The 15,186-nt window shown below is 45.5% G+C and overlaps 1 protein-coding gene across 2 annotated transcripts in view; it reads right to left on the bottom strand.

The window, feature by feature from the left end:
* The window catches only part of ARMH3 (armadillo like helical domain containing 3), a 128,042-nt gene that overhangs the window by 93,589 nt on the left and 19,267 nt on the right, over positions 1-15,186 (bottom strand). For both annotated transcript variants that reach the window (XM_078772521.1, XM_078772522.1), the window contains exon 5: positions 6,560-6,652. In XM_078772521.1, the coding sequence (XP_078628647.1) occupies positions 6,560-6,652 (93 nt within the window). The remainder of the gene's footprint in view (positions 1-6,559; positions 6,653-15,186) is intronic.

Raw genomic sequence — 15,186 nt, forward strand, 5'->3', positions numbered from 1 at the left:
TAGCACAAGTTGGAAATCGTGAACCAGCAAAGGTGCAAAAGCAAAGGAGGAATTGCTACCGGAAAGGTGAAACAGAGTTAACCATAAGGTTATAGGTAAAACGATTGCAAATTCACTGCAAGTTTCAAGGACGATGTACAAATGTTCGCTACGTGTGAACAAGCATTCCTCTTTGTGCGTTGACCGAGAGCCCCAAGTCCCTCGAAGCACGGTGATCGGGGTCCCGTGCCATTCTCACAGGGTCATCAGGATCATCAGGGTCTCAATTACAACAGGTTACCTTCTGTCATATTGCTTTCTGTCATGTGGAATAGTGAGGAGTTTCTGGAGATTAAAGAAGGAACTGTGCAGAGCATTTTACTCTGAATCACGAATCCACATTGATATTCGTGTACAAATGCTTTCCAGCTCTCTCCAGTCAGCAAGCTCTTGGGAACATCGATGCCTTTTACAGACAGCCCTTCTCAGCTCTCATCCTCCATGGACTTCCACCTGGTGCTGTTTTACCTTCCTCCAGAATATGCTTTACACTCCTTCACAAAAACATCAATAAAACAAGAAAGCTCAATCAGAGGGTACACTTACTTCCTGGCGAGGGCCTGCAATCTCTGTGGAGTTCTAGTTTGACCGAGGCACGGAGTATTGGAATTAAACGAGTGCAAAAACTTGCAATACATTGCATAACCAACGATAACAGTAACTCGTACAAATAAAACCTAAGGTCTCTCAACATCCCTCCTTTTAGTCCTTCGGCAGAATCACAAAAATGGCCGATGAATGAGTTTAGGAAGTACCGCGTGTTCGAAGCCACCAACAGGTACTTTTGGAAAGTTTACATCCTGAATTGTATGAAAATGCTTGTTGGCAGTTTTTAAAATGTCCTCTAGGAGAGAAATCTGGTTGCCACGGTAACAAACTGAAAAATTATTCTAAAATCATGAATTATTTATTACAATTATTAGGAGCACTAAATGACCAATTCAAATGCTCAAATATATGTTTTCTGATAGCATATACCAGCTGGTTTCAGGAAGATGAAAATGAATGAATGAATGATCATTTTAAGGCCATTTTTCCCCGCTAGAGCGGGGTTAGCCTTGTGGGCTAACCCCCGCGGGGGTTAGCCTTGCGGGCCCCATGAAAATCATGGTTCCCTGTTTGACGCAATGTTTTTATGGCCGGATGCCCTTCCTGACGCCAACCCTTGGTCGCCTCTTACTATGCGCAGGGATACGGTGTACCTATTCTAAGCCGGGGTACACATCGGGATCATTCATTCCAGCAAGCTGGTACTCAGTTTGCCAACCTCGGAAGGATGACAGGCTGAGTCAACCCCCCTGGCGTTCATTCAGCGATCGACCGGGATTCAAACCCAGGATCCTAGGATCCCAAGCCGGCACCCTAACCGCTAAGCCAACACCAGGGTTTCAGGAAAAAAATAAAATGTGGTCAAGGTCAAAGGTCATGACATTTAGTTTAAAAAATGAACAAAAATGACAACAAAAATTGTTTTGATCTGGAGAAGTTTGTATAGCTTCCCAAATATTGTGCCATGGATTCACTTTTACTTTCAGAATGAACCTTAAGGTCGACTGATCAAATGCTGAGGAGCAAAAAATAATTGAATGTTTCCATGGCAACCATTAGAACAAAGTACCATTAGAATGACAAACTTCCCTGAAAATGTCTGCTGCTCTTCTTCTGCTCCAATCGGCTCATCTGATCATGTGCTTGTCAAAGTGGACATCTCTCTGACCATTCTCAGAGAGCCTCCTCAGCGTCGACGAGTCTGGCATTTCACTCAGGCCAACTGGCACGGTCTTCAAGCAGCCATCAATCATCTGGACTGGTCTCCCATCTCTACCGCCTCTGACATCAACTCATCCTGGGAATTCTTTCAAAGTAAATTGCTCTCTCTCATGCACAGATTTATACCATCTCGTCTTCAGTTGTCATACCCTTCCTCCCGTCCATGGTACACGGAATCTTGTGGTGAGGCTGTTGCCCTGAAACAACTTGCTTTCATCTCCTGGAAAGCAAATCCAACGGAAGGAAATCTCATTTCCTTTCACAAAGCCCGAAACAAGTGTGTGTCCACCCTCAGGAGAGCCAGGAAACAATATCTCACCATTCTCAAGACCGAACTCTCTTATCTGTCTCCCTCTTCCAAATCCTGGTGGCGTCTGGTCAAATCTGTTTCTGGTGTTTGTTCCCCCTCCATCCCCTCCCTCACCTCAAATGGCTTAACGGCTGACTCCGCACGTGAAAAAGCTGAATGCCTCAACTCTGTGTTTGCCTCTAAATCTTGTGTCCCAAACCCATCCCTCTCTGTACCCACCGTACCCAGTCGTACCCAGCTGCTCCTGGACTCTGTGTCCTTTCCTCCTGACAAGGTGGAAAAGTTTCTGTCAACCCTCGACTCTGATTCTGCAACTGGTCCTGACGGCATCAGCCCACGGGTCCTAAAATCATGTTCTTCTGCTCTTTCACTCCCTCTTTCTGTTCTCTTCACCCTCTCTTTTGCTCAAGGTCATCTGCCATCTGCTTGGAAATCAGCCAACATCACCGGTTTGCACAAAAAAGGTGCAAAAACAGATCCCAGCAACTACAGACCAATCAGCCTTCTCCCAATTATCAGCAAAGTCATGGAATCCATCATTGCTTCAGATATTAAATCTTTCCTCTTCTCCAATGGCTTGATCTCTGATCATCAATTTGGTTTCAGACCTGGTCACTCTACTCTGGACATGCTGCTTCTGCTTTCTCAACAATGGATGGAGGTCCTCAACGCCAAACAGGAAATTAGAGCTGTCTCCCTTGACATTTCACGTGCCTTCGATACGGTCTGGCACCCTGCTCTGCTCACCAAACTCTCCTCCTCTGGTATCCATGGAAATCTCCACGCATGGCTGGCGGACTTCCTCTCTGGTCGTAGTCAACGTGTGGCCCTGAATGGGTTTCTCTCATCTCCTCTTCCTGTTCAGGCTGGAGTTCCCCAAGGTAGTGTTCTGGGCCCTGTGCTTTTTCTGGTCTTCATCAATGATCTCTCTGACTCTCTTGAAAATCCTCTCTATCTCTTTGCTGACGACTCTACTCTCTGTCGCTCCATTCCTCATCCCTCAGATCGGCAGTCTGCAGCCTCCTCAATCTCTGCAGACCTGGACAAAATCACAGACTGGTCAAACAAGTGGAACATGTCTTTCAATCCTGACAAATCTCACACTCTTACAATGTCTCTCCGAAAGGACCGACTGGACAACCCTCCCATCTACTTTCTCAACAATCCTCTCCAAGAAGTTCTGTCGCTCAAGCTTTTGGGTCTCACTATCTGCCATGATCTTTCTTGGGAAAACCACATTTCCAAGCTGGCCTCCAAAGCCAGTCGCCGACTGGGCATCCTCCGTCGTGCGAAGTCCTTCTTTGGCACACCTGAGCTCCTCACCACATACAAGGCTTTCATCCGCAGCTCAATGGAATACTGTTCCCCCCTCTGGGCTGGTGCTCCTGCCTCACACCTTGCTCGGCTTCACGCTGTTGAGGCCAAAGCTTTCAGAATCATTGGAATCTCCTGCGATGTAGTCAACACCGAGGGCCTTTCACTCACTCACCGCAGACAGGTTGGTGGTCTTTCTGTCTTGTACCGACTCCTCTCCAGCCTTGCTCCCCCAGCTCTCTCTGTGCTCTGTCCCCCCAATATTCCTTCAGGTCGCATAAGATCTGCCTGCAACCCTCTTATGGTTAAACTGCCAAAGTCTAGGCTCTCTGCTCACCTTCACTCTTTCATTCCCCTTTTCTCCCGCCTCTGGAACAAACTCCCCCACTCCCTTCAATCCCACTCCTCCCTCCAGGTCTTTAAAACAGCTGTTCACCACCATCTCTTATCTTCCCCCATCGAAAACCTTGATCTTTTCTACCCCCGGTAATTCACCCCAGAGTCCTTGCAGTGTTCATATGTTTTATTCCTCTCCCACCTCCCCCCAAGTCCTCCCGATGTCCCTGCTCTCAAATGTTGTTTGTGTCCTTCCCCCTCTTCCCCCTCTCTTTTGTGTCCTTCCCCCTCTCTCCCCATCTTGTCTGCCGCTCCCCTTGTTTTTTGTGTGTCGGTTTGTCTTTTTGTGTGATTAATGTTAGCTCTTTCACGAGCCTCGATCTTGTATACAAAAAAAAAAAAAAAAAAAAAAAAAAAAGTAGTGAGGTAAGATAGTCCTCAAGTTAGCATCATTATTCAGCCGTGTAAAGTGCAAAATGGTTGCCATGGAAACCACATTGAAAATGTACATGAAGTTATCACTTATATAAATACGATTCTAAGTTTACAAAAATTTAAATTGAATTGCAAATTTGTGACAATTGAAGACAACTTCCACAAGTTAGGTAAAGCAGGCCTTATGTCTCCTTCCTTTTCATCAATGGAAATAAATTTATACACAACTTTTTATACATCTTAACAGGCTGATATGAATACCCTTGATAACTGTTCACATCTCTGAAGTCCCATAACTCACCCTTGTACACAACCACTGTTGATCATGCATCCTGCTCTTTCCACCAACTATACTCTTGTTTGTGTTCAATCTTGAAATAAATATATGGTGTATTTGGTGTGAGGCAGGGGAGCCAGCCCAGAGCAGAGAGCAGTATGCCATCAAACTATTGATGATGGCCTTGTAGGCGGATAAGAGTTCGGGTGTGCCAAGGAAGGACTTGTCAAGTGACTGGCTTGGAGGCCAACTTAGAAGTGTGGTTTGCCAAAGAAAGATAGTCACTGATAATGAGACCCATGGGTATGAGTGACTGAACTTCAAGAGGTTTGCAAATAAAGTAGATGGGAGGGATTGCTCGACAGTCCTTTTGAGGGATAGTGTGTTTATTTGTTTTTTTTAAATATTGTCGCATTCCTGGTGATTAAAATCTTTCCAAGGAACGGATAGCCAAACAAGCTGTTACTCCAAAGCGTTCAGTTCAAATACATGGCGGAGTTAATACACACGGGGGGAAGGTGGGGGAGGGGAGGAGGAGGAGGATGCCGAAGAGCACTTACCTGCACGGATCCCAACAGGATTTAAAACACTAAAATGTGTAACTCACACGAAACGGATTTAAAATGCACAAAAATAAACAGGATTTATGAAAAGAAATGCCAGTAACAAAGAAACGCACAATCAAATAATTTCCTAAATTGGGACATCTGCACAAACAGACTTCAAACACAGACACAGGGAAAGATAACTGAAAATAATGTGTGTGGGTGCACTTAACTCTGATAACTGGTGGGGTCTCGTTAGGGGTCATCAAAATTGTCCGGGATGTTGGCGGGAACCACCCGGTCGTTGGTGGGAACCGCTCGCTCCCGCACTGCAAGGCCTCTCGCTCGCTCACTAGGCCACGCCCACCGGCGTGCAAGAGGCCTTCTGCGCGAATTGAACGGCTCGCTCCTCCAGCCGAATCGATAATTTTAGCCTGTCCCCATCGTCACCGGTGGGAAGCTGCAGCCCGTGGCCCTGTCCTTTTCCTCTGCTCGTCCACCAGTGGTGTCTCCGAACATGGCCGGTCCGATCGCTTCCTTGAGCCAGTGGTCCAAGCACAATCGTTCACTTTATTGTCCAGAATGAGAGAGACAAATGCCGACTGCCGCGATCCAGACCAGACGCAGAGATCAGAGAGAAGCAAAGAGGGCGAAGAGAGAGAGAGCGAAGCGAAGAGAGCCAAAATTTCTGCTGGCACGTTCTTTTATCACCCAGGCTCTGACGTCATTTGTCCTCTTCGTCAATCAGCGAGTTGCTTCTTACCAGTCCTCCTGTCAATCAAGAACCCTGACAAATCACGACAAAAACCGCTCGGTGGGCGTGGCGTGGCGTGGCGTGGCCTCGGCCGGCCCGTCCTACGTGTGCCTCCCAAGTCGGGGTTGTCAGCGGTAGGGCTCAATGCATGAAGTTCCAATATGTTTTTATTGAGTGTTTAAATGTGGGATTCTAGCCTGACGTGTCTATGGTGCGGTGCCAAAAGAGACAAAGGAATAGATAGAGGTAACGATGTACAAGGGATAATTTTACCTATAATCCCCGAGGATAATCTGATTTCCAGCACAAGAGCCACCCTTCGGCCACACGTAACACTTAATCCGAACACACGACCTACAGGATCCCTACTTATTACATGGTGGTTCTTCTTCTTCACGACAATCGGAGCAGGCAAATTTATGCAAATCTACCTGAAATAAAGTAATCACTGCCTACCCCCTACAAACGTAACAATATTTTAGAATTTTGGAAAATAAATAAATAAACAAAACATGCATTGAAAAAGGGGAGAGAAGAAATAAATGAACTTGCTACACTTAGGTTTCATGCCCTCTGTAGGCCCAAATCAGCATGGTGGGACAACGTAAAGGTGTTGAATCATAATGTCCCAGTCGACACTACGATTCAACAAATAATCATGTCAAACCAGCCAACACTTTTTGTTTTGCTTTGAATTCTGATTTCCAGTGTTTATTTTTGCCCAATTTATTTCTTATTTAACAATTGACAATATGCGTTCCACAGCACAGAATACGTACCGTGATGAGGCACAGCAGAAGCTTGAGGCACAGACCCTTGAGACTGAGAGAACCGTCTCCACATAGCAAGCTGTCCAGGCTCACCATGAGGCTCTAGAAGAGGAGAAAGGGTTATTGTACAGTGGCTCGGGAGCTTACAAAGCCAAACCATTTGTTATACCAAACATTGTCCATTGACAAAATCTTGCACGAACGTCCAGTTCCAAAAAACAACAAAACAAACAAGACGACGCCATGCAGAGCATGATAACTGTAAAATCCAACCCTCTCCTCCCAAAACAGTTGCCATGGATACATGAAGTTGTCCATTTCATTTAGATTTAAATTGACGATCTTAATCAAAGCTCAGGTCAATCGGATTAAAATTGATATTTGAAGTTTGATTTTGAGTCACTGATATTTGAAGTCAAACTGATAGTCAAATTTATATTTTAAGTTTGACTGAGTTTACCTTTGACCTTTTGACCTTAAAATAGTTGCTTTCCCAATTCAGTAATGCACTATGGAATTGCTATTTAATTTTCAAGTTTAAACGATGAAAATTGACAATTTTAGAAGTTTGACCTTTTGACCTTAACAAGGTGGTTTCCCAAATCAGCGCTAGACTATGTAATTGGTGTTTAATTTTCAAGTTAATAATATCAAAATTGATGATTTTTCAGATGAAAATTGAGGATTTTGGAAATTTGACCTTGAGTTTTCCTTTGACCTTTTCACATCAAAAATAATTGTGTTTTTTTTTGTATTACAAGATTGAGCCTGGTGTAAGAGCAAGCACATAAAAAACATAAACGGACACATAAAACAATAAAAGGAGGGGGAGACAAGATGGGGAGAGAGAGGGAAGCACACAAGCACAACAGTAGAGAGCAGGTCCATCGGTGGATCTGTGGAAGGGAGAGGGCTGGGGGGGGTGGGGGAGGAAGATAGGAGGGGGGGAAGGAAGGGGTACACTGAATAAAACAAATTGACACTACCAGGAATTTCAAGAATGAAGTCGGAGATTGAAAGGGGCGGATTTGGGGTGCATTAACGGGGGCAGAAAAGATCAAGGTTTTGGATGGGGGAAGATAAAAGATGGTGGTGAACAGCTGTTTTAAAGACCTGGAGGGAGGAGTGGGATTGAAGAGAGTGTGGGAGTTTGTTTCAGAGGTGGGAAAAAGAGGAATGAAATGGTGAAGGTGAGCAGAGAACCTTGATTTTGGCAGTTTCACAAGAAGAGGGTTTCTGGCAGTTCTTGTGCGTCTTGCAGAAATATTTGGGGGACAGTACAGACAGAACTGGGGGAGCAAGGCCAGAGCGGAGTCTGTAGAAGACAGAAAGACCACCAACCTGCCTGTGGTGAGAAAGTGAAAGGCCCTCAGAATCAGCTTCATCGCGGGAGATACCAATGATCCTCAAATCTTTGGTTTCTACAGCGTGAAGCCGAGCTAGGTGTGAGGCAGGAGCACTAGCCCAGAGGGGAGAGCAGTATTCCATCAAGTTGCCGATTAAAGCTTTGTATGTGGTGAGGAGCTCAGAGGTGCCAAGGAAGGACTTCGCACGATGGAGGATGCCCAGTCGGCGACTGGCTTTGGAGGCCAGCTTGGAAATGTGGTTTTCCCAGGAAAGATCATGGCTGATAGTGAGGCCCAAAAGCTTGAGTGACAGAACTTCTTCAAGAGGATTGTTGAGAAAGTAGATGGGAGGGTTTTCCAGTCTTTTTGGAGAGACAAAGTCAGAGTGTGATATTTGTCAGGATTGAAAGACATGTTCCACTTGTTTGACCAGTTTGTGACATTATCCAGGCCTGCAGAGAGTGAAGAGGCTGCTGCCTGCCAATCTGAGGGTTGAGATATGGAGTGGCAGAGAGTGGAGTCATCAGCAAAGAGACAGACAGGATTTTCCAGAGAGTCAGAAAGATCATTAATGAATGCAGAAAAAAAGCACAGGGCCCAGAACACTGCCTTGAAGAACTCCAGTCTGAACAGGAAGAGGAGTTAAGAGTATTCCATTCAGGGCCACACGTTGACTACGACCAGAGAGGAAGTCCGCAAGCCATGCGTGGAGACTTCCATGGATACCATAGGAGGAGAGATTGGTGAGCAGGGCTGGGTGCTAGACCGTATCGAAGGCACGAGATATGTCAAGGGAGACAGCTCTGATTTCCTGCTTGGCGTTGATGGCCTCCATACATTGTTGAGCCAGCAGAAGCAACATGTCCAGAGTAGAATGACCTGGTCTGAATCCAAATTGATGATCAGAGATCAAGCCATTAGAGAAGCAGAAGCATTTGTCAGAAGCGATGATGGATTCCATGACATTGCTGATTATTGGGAGCAGGCTGATTGGTCTGTATTTGCAAAGATCTGTTTTTGCACCTTTTGTTTGACATGCAAAGCAGTCATGTTGGCTGATTTCCAAGCAGATGGCAGATGACCTTGAGCAAAAGAGGGTGAAGAGAAGAGAGAGAGGGTGAGACGGAGCGGCAGAGCAGGATTTTGGACCCGTGGGCTGATGCCGTCTGGTCCGGTTGCAGAATCAGAGTCGAGGATTGAGAGAAACTTCTCCACTTTGTCAGGAGAGAAGGACACAGAGTCCAGGAGCAGCTGGGTACGACTGGATAAGGTGGGAACAGAGAGAGATGGGTTTGGGACACAAGATTTTTAGGCAAACAGAGTTGAGGCATTCGGCTTTTTCACGTGTGGCGTCAGCTGTGTAGCCTTTTGAGGTAAGGGAGGGGATGGAAGGGGAACAAACACCATAAACAGATTTGACCAGACACCACCAGGATTTGGAGGTAGGAGACAGGTTTGAGAGTGGAGAGATATTGTTTCCTGGCTCTCCTGAGGGTAGACACAAACTTGGTCTGGGCTTTGTGAAAGGAAATGAGATTGCCTTCTGTTGGATTTGCCATCCAGGAGGCGAAGGCAAGTTGTTTCAGGGCAACAGCCTCACCACAAGCTTCAGTGTACCATGGATGGGAGGAAGGGTATGACAAGTGAAGACGAGATAGAGACAGAGATTGAGATTGAGATTGAGATTGAGATTGAGATCGAGATAGAGATAGATACCAATTTCCTTTGGAAATTTTGTTTCCTAATTCATTGACAATATACAGATGCTGTTCAATTTTCAAGTCAATCTGATGAAAATGGTGATTTTAGAAAATATTTGACCTCCAGATAACGTTTGACCTTTGACCTCAAAATCAATAGACTTCTCAATTGTGACGACCTCTCCAACTTGGTGAAGTTTCATGACGATCGGTTTAGAATTGCAACTTGTAGGCGAGTGACAAAGATATAAAAAAAAAACAGAATAACAAACTCAGCCGACCAATATACTTGAAAATTTTTCGAATTTGCAAGTAATCATGTTTTCAGCACAATACACACCACCACCACCACCAAAGAAAGTCTTTTCGTGAATAATCGGTTTTTTCAAATGGCTTGGTGATGTCACCATTTCAAGTGTCCATTTGAGAACCACAAAGTGTCTCAGCAATACGTTTCATCGACATTTCAAATGTGGATGGAAAATGCATCGAGTACAGAAAGCAACATGTCAACGTGGTGTCCCCATGTGCACAGAACATGAAAGATTATTTGGTACTTCCGGTGGGTTCAAGGGCATGTAATAATATCGTGCACCACATCGTGGATACATCGACAGTGTTGAAAGTGAATATTGACAACAACCAAGATGGGACCTTTTCCTGTTACTTGAACCAGTGTGTCCATGGGAATCACTATTCCAAAAGGAGCTTTCTCAAACCTCTGACATTTATTTTGAAACGTTTCAATCGAAAATTATACAAAAGGCCCTCTGCTGGAATGAAAAGACAAAAGCAGAAAGGCCGAATGAACAGATCACTTAAACTTGTTGGTGATAGCTCTCCAATCGTCTCAGCAGACAGGAAGTGGCTGTGAAGCTGCAAAGAATCATGAAGCATTCCATGCTGAAGTGTAGAAATGTATTAAACACCAAAAATAAAATAAAATAAACAACACACCATTGAACACAGACGTAAGGGGAACACACGACTGGACACTCGATAGGAACGCATAGGCTGATACAGTTGGCTATCACCAACAACAACCTGGCTCTATGAATGCACCTTGAAAGACATTTCATTCCATCAGAGCCCCCAAAAGAAATTCTTGCACAATGCAGAAGAAAGACAGCAGCCATGCAAGGACCACAATGCTGCTTAAAGAGCACGACACTTGGAGCTACATTGGTGAAGGAACCAAGATGGCAGTGGCAGTGGGTTGTTGCAGCATCTGGCAGTCACACCACACCAGTAGTAGAGATGCACGCCGTAACGTGGCTGCAACTAGGCCTTTGCTGTAGGGGTTGGTTTCATCACAAAGACTGACCCACAAGACACTGTGGGATTTGAAACACGACTTCCCTTCTCCTCGATAAGCTGCCAACCAAGTCTGAGAGGGACAGAAAGTGCTCAACAACATTCTCTATCGAAATAAATACCAAAACTAAACCACCACTATCAACACAAAACTAGACAACCTTTGGAACAAACTAAACCACGACAACAACAACAACAACATGCATTTTAAGGCCATTTTCCCTGCAAGAGCGGGGGTTAGCCTTGTGGTCCCCATGACAATCTTCTCCATTTTGCCCTATTTTCTGCATCTCCCCTTGTTAACCCCCTTGCCCGCATTTTTTCTTCCACCATCTTTAGCCAAGTCTTTCTCGGTCTTCCCCGTCCTCTACTTCCTTCTACATTCATTTCCATCACTCTTCTCAACGAGTCACTTTCATCCTTCCTCAACACATGACCAAACCATCTCAACCTGTTTCTCTTCACAGCATCCATGACAGGCTCTATTCCCATCATCTTACGCAATTCATCATTTGTCTTCCTCTCTCTCTCAACGATACTCCACACATCCACCGAACCATTCGCATTTCCACCCTTTCCAGCATTCGTTGCTGCTCTACGTTCATTACCCATGTCTCACTCCCATAAATCATAACACTTCTCACACATGCAGCATACACCTTTCCCTTTAGCTTCAACGACACTCCCCTCCTCATCAGCGCGCCACTCAGTTCCCGAAACTTCTTCCATGTACATCTCACTCTCGCAACCGTTGCCGAGTCTGATCCACCTTCTCCATTCAGCATGTCTCCGAGATAGCAAAATGTTTTCACACCTTCCAGCTTCACGCCGTCTCCAAAATCCAACTCAACATTTCCTCCATCTGCAGCTCCCTCTGTGCACACCTTACATTTGAATGTAGCTGCCACACCGGTTAATGACCCCCTCAGACCACTACATTTTTGATGAACCCACTCAGCGCACATTGTACATTGAATGGAGTTCACTCCGACACCCTTCCTGCACACAGCACATGGCCACTTCCCAGTTCTTTCCACCTCACTACATGCTCTACCACTTGCCATCACCTTCGTCTTTCTGATACTCACCTTCAGACCTTTTGTCTCCATACATTCCTTTCACCAGTTCATCTTTTCCTTCAGTCCATCCATACTTTCCGCAATCAACACCAGATCATCTGCATACAACAACTCCCACGGTAAACCCTCCTTTATGTTCTGAGCCAGCACCTCCATCACAGCTACAAATAGTAGTGGACTTAGTACCGACCCCTGATGCACTCCCACCTTCACCTCAAACTCACCACTGTTCCCGTCCTTCGTCCTTACAGCTGTGCGCTCTTTTGTACATTGCCATCACTACTCTGATCAACCATTCCTCCACTCCTAACTTCCTCAATGCCCATGTCAATACTTCGCGTGGAATCCGATCGAATGCTTTCTCCAGATCAACAAACCCAAGAAACAACTTCTTCCTCTTCTCCATGTACTTCTCCTGCAACTGCCTCACAATAAAGAGCACGTCTGTCGTTCCTCTTCCTGGCATAAATCCAAACTGCATTTCGTCTATCTTCACCTTCTTCCTTGTCCTCCTCTCCAACACCCTTTCCAATACCTTCATTCCATGCTCCAATAACTTCATCGTTCGGTATGAGCCACACTCCAGAGGGTCACCTTTCCCTTGTATAGAGGGACGAGGGTACTCATTTCCCAATCCACTGGAATGCGGCCTTCTTTCACCACCAGATTACAGATCTCTGTCATTCTCTTCACACCCCAACTTCCTGCTGCCTTCAACATATCTCGCACAACTCCCGTCGGCCCTCCCGCTTTTCTACTCTTCATTGCTTTTATCGCTTCCTCAACTTACTTCTCAGTTATCTTCTCTGCCGGTCCTAAAACTGGGTTATTCTCGATGTTGCCATCCCATTCATTCTCTGTATTCAACAGCATTTCCATATATCTTTCCCATCTTCCTTTAATTCCATCTGGGTCCACAACGATTTGTCCCACTTAATCCTTCAAGCAACTCACCCCCATCACATCACACCTCTCTTTCGCTATCTGCTTTGCAATCCTGAATACCGCTCTCTGACCCTCTTCCGAATCCAACCGTTCTCCGAACATTTTCCTGCATGCCTCCTATGCCTTTGCTACCTCTTTCTTTGCAGCCTTCTTGGCTGCCTTATAACTTTCATGCTCTGCTTTTTCTGCTCCCGTACCCTTCGCCTTCTGCCACTCCTTGAACTTCTTCCTCTTCTCATCAATCCTCTTTCCAACTTCATAATCCCACCACCATGTTTCCGAGTGCCTCGGTGGTCCTTTTGTCCATCCACATACCTCACCAACGGCTCTCAACAGACTATCTTTCATTGACATCCAACCACTTTCAAGCTCAACCACATCACCCTCTACCATACTCAGACTCTCCTTTAATGCCTTCCTCGCTGTCACCTCTTTCAACCTCCACACCTTCATTCTCGGTTGGTACTTCACCCGCCGAGCTCTCCTCGCACCTTTCACCCTTGTGTCGCAGACAACCAAGTGGTGCTGTGAAACAGCCTCCTCCCCCGGGATCACCTTTGTGTCCCGGAGGTGCCCCCTATCTCGCCTACGCACCATTAGGTAACCCAAAACTAAACCATGACTGTCAACACAAAACTAAACTACCTTCAGAACAAACTAAACCACTACTATCAACACCAAACTAGATTAACTTCGGAACAAACTAAACCACGACTATAAACACCAAACTAGACTACCATCGGAACAAACTAAACCACTACTATGAACACAAAACTAGATTACCTTCGGAACAAACTAAACCACTACTATCAACACCAAACTAGATGACCTTCGGAGCAAATTAAACCACGACTATCAACACCAAACTAGATTAACTTCGGAACAAACTAAACCACTACGATCAACACCAAACTAGATTACCTTCGGAACAAACGAAACCACTACTACAATCACCAAACTAGATTACCTTTGGAACAAACGAAACCACTACGATAAACACCAAACTAGATTACCTTCAGAACAAACTAAACCACTACGATCAACACAAAAGTAGATTAACTTCGGAACAAATTAAACCACGACTATCAACAGCAAACTGGACAACCTTTGGAACAAACTAAACCACGACTATAAACACCAAACTTGATTACCTTCGGAACAAACAAAACCACGACTATCAACACCAAACTAGATTACCTTCGGAACAAACTAAACCACTACTATAAACACCGAACTAGATTACCTTCGGAATAAACTAAACCACTACTATCAACACCAAACTAGATTACCTTCGGAACAAACTAAACCACGACCATAAACACAAAACTCGATTAACTTCGGAACAAACGAAACCACGACTATCAACACAAAAATAGTGTTGAGGATTTGGGAATTGTGTGTGTAATTTGATGTAAAACTTGTTGTAAATATCACCCTCTGTAGTATCAAGGTCAAAGGTCGCCCTTAGTTAATCCATCGCACACACGTAGCAAATCATAGATTTCCCCTCGGTAGTTATGTCCTTAATATATGTCAGTATAAGGCTCTGTGGTCCACTAATTCATTGCGTTGCATCAATTAAATAAGATAGGTCCCTCCGACGCCCCCATGGCATCTTCAAAGTGCCAGATTTGCTGGGTTTGCTGCATTCGCCCTCCATTAGCCACGAGGTAATCTCGGAGAAGAAGGGGGAGGAGCCACCTTACGGGCGTAGCCCGCACCTCGTCATCAAGGGTGGAGCCCCGAACAACCAACGACGGGCTCGGTGGGTATGGCTTGGGAAGGCGTGACATAAAACCCGCGACGACGCCCCCCACAAGAGAGATGCGGACACGAATGGTTACGTGCGCGGACTGCCTCGCCGTGCTGCCCCCTTGCTCTGGAGCTTGTGCCGCCTCGTGTCGTCTTGGGCCCTGCTGACTGCGGAATCGGCACGGGAGAAACCAGCATCACGCCACCGGCCCCGACACCTTCTCGAAGCAACCTCTCTGGACCGTGCCCCGTCCTGCCGGCATTCAATCCCATCTGCAATTTCCCCATCATGTGAGTCTGCCCGTTTGTCCGTCTTTCATGTTGTCCTGGGGTTTACTAAGTAAGCTTGTATCGTTAAGTTAATATTTGCACTGTATCTCCTTGCTTCTTTCTGTCCAGTTATTTTCTTATCCTTCCTCCTCCTTGGTTCTTTTGATGATTTGTGTATAATTAATAATAAACCCTGTTACTTCCTACCTTGCCTTTCTTTCCTTTACATC

The sequence above is a fragment of the Myxine glutinosa genome, chromosome 2 (assembly GCF_964187855.1).
Source record: "Myxine glutinosa chromosome 2, kmMyxGlut1.1, whole genome shotgun sequence".
NCBI lineage: Eukaryota > Metazoa > Chordata > Myxini > Myxiniformes > Myxinidae > Myxine > Myxine glutinosa.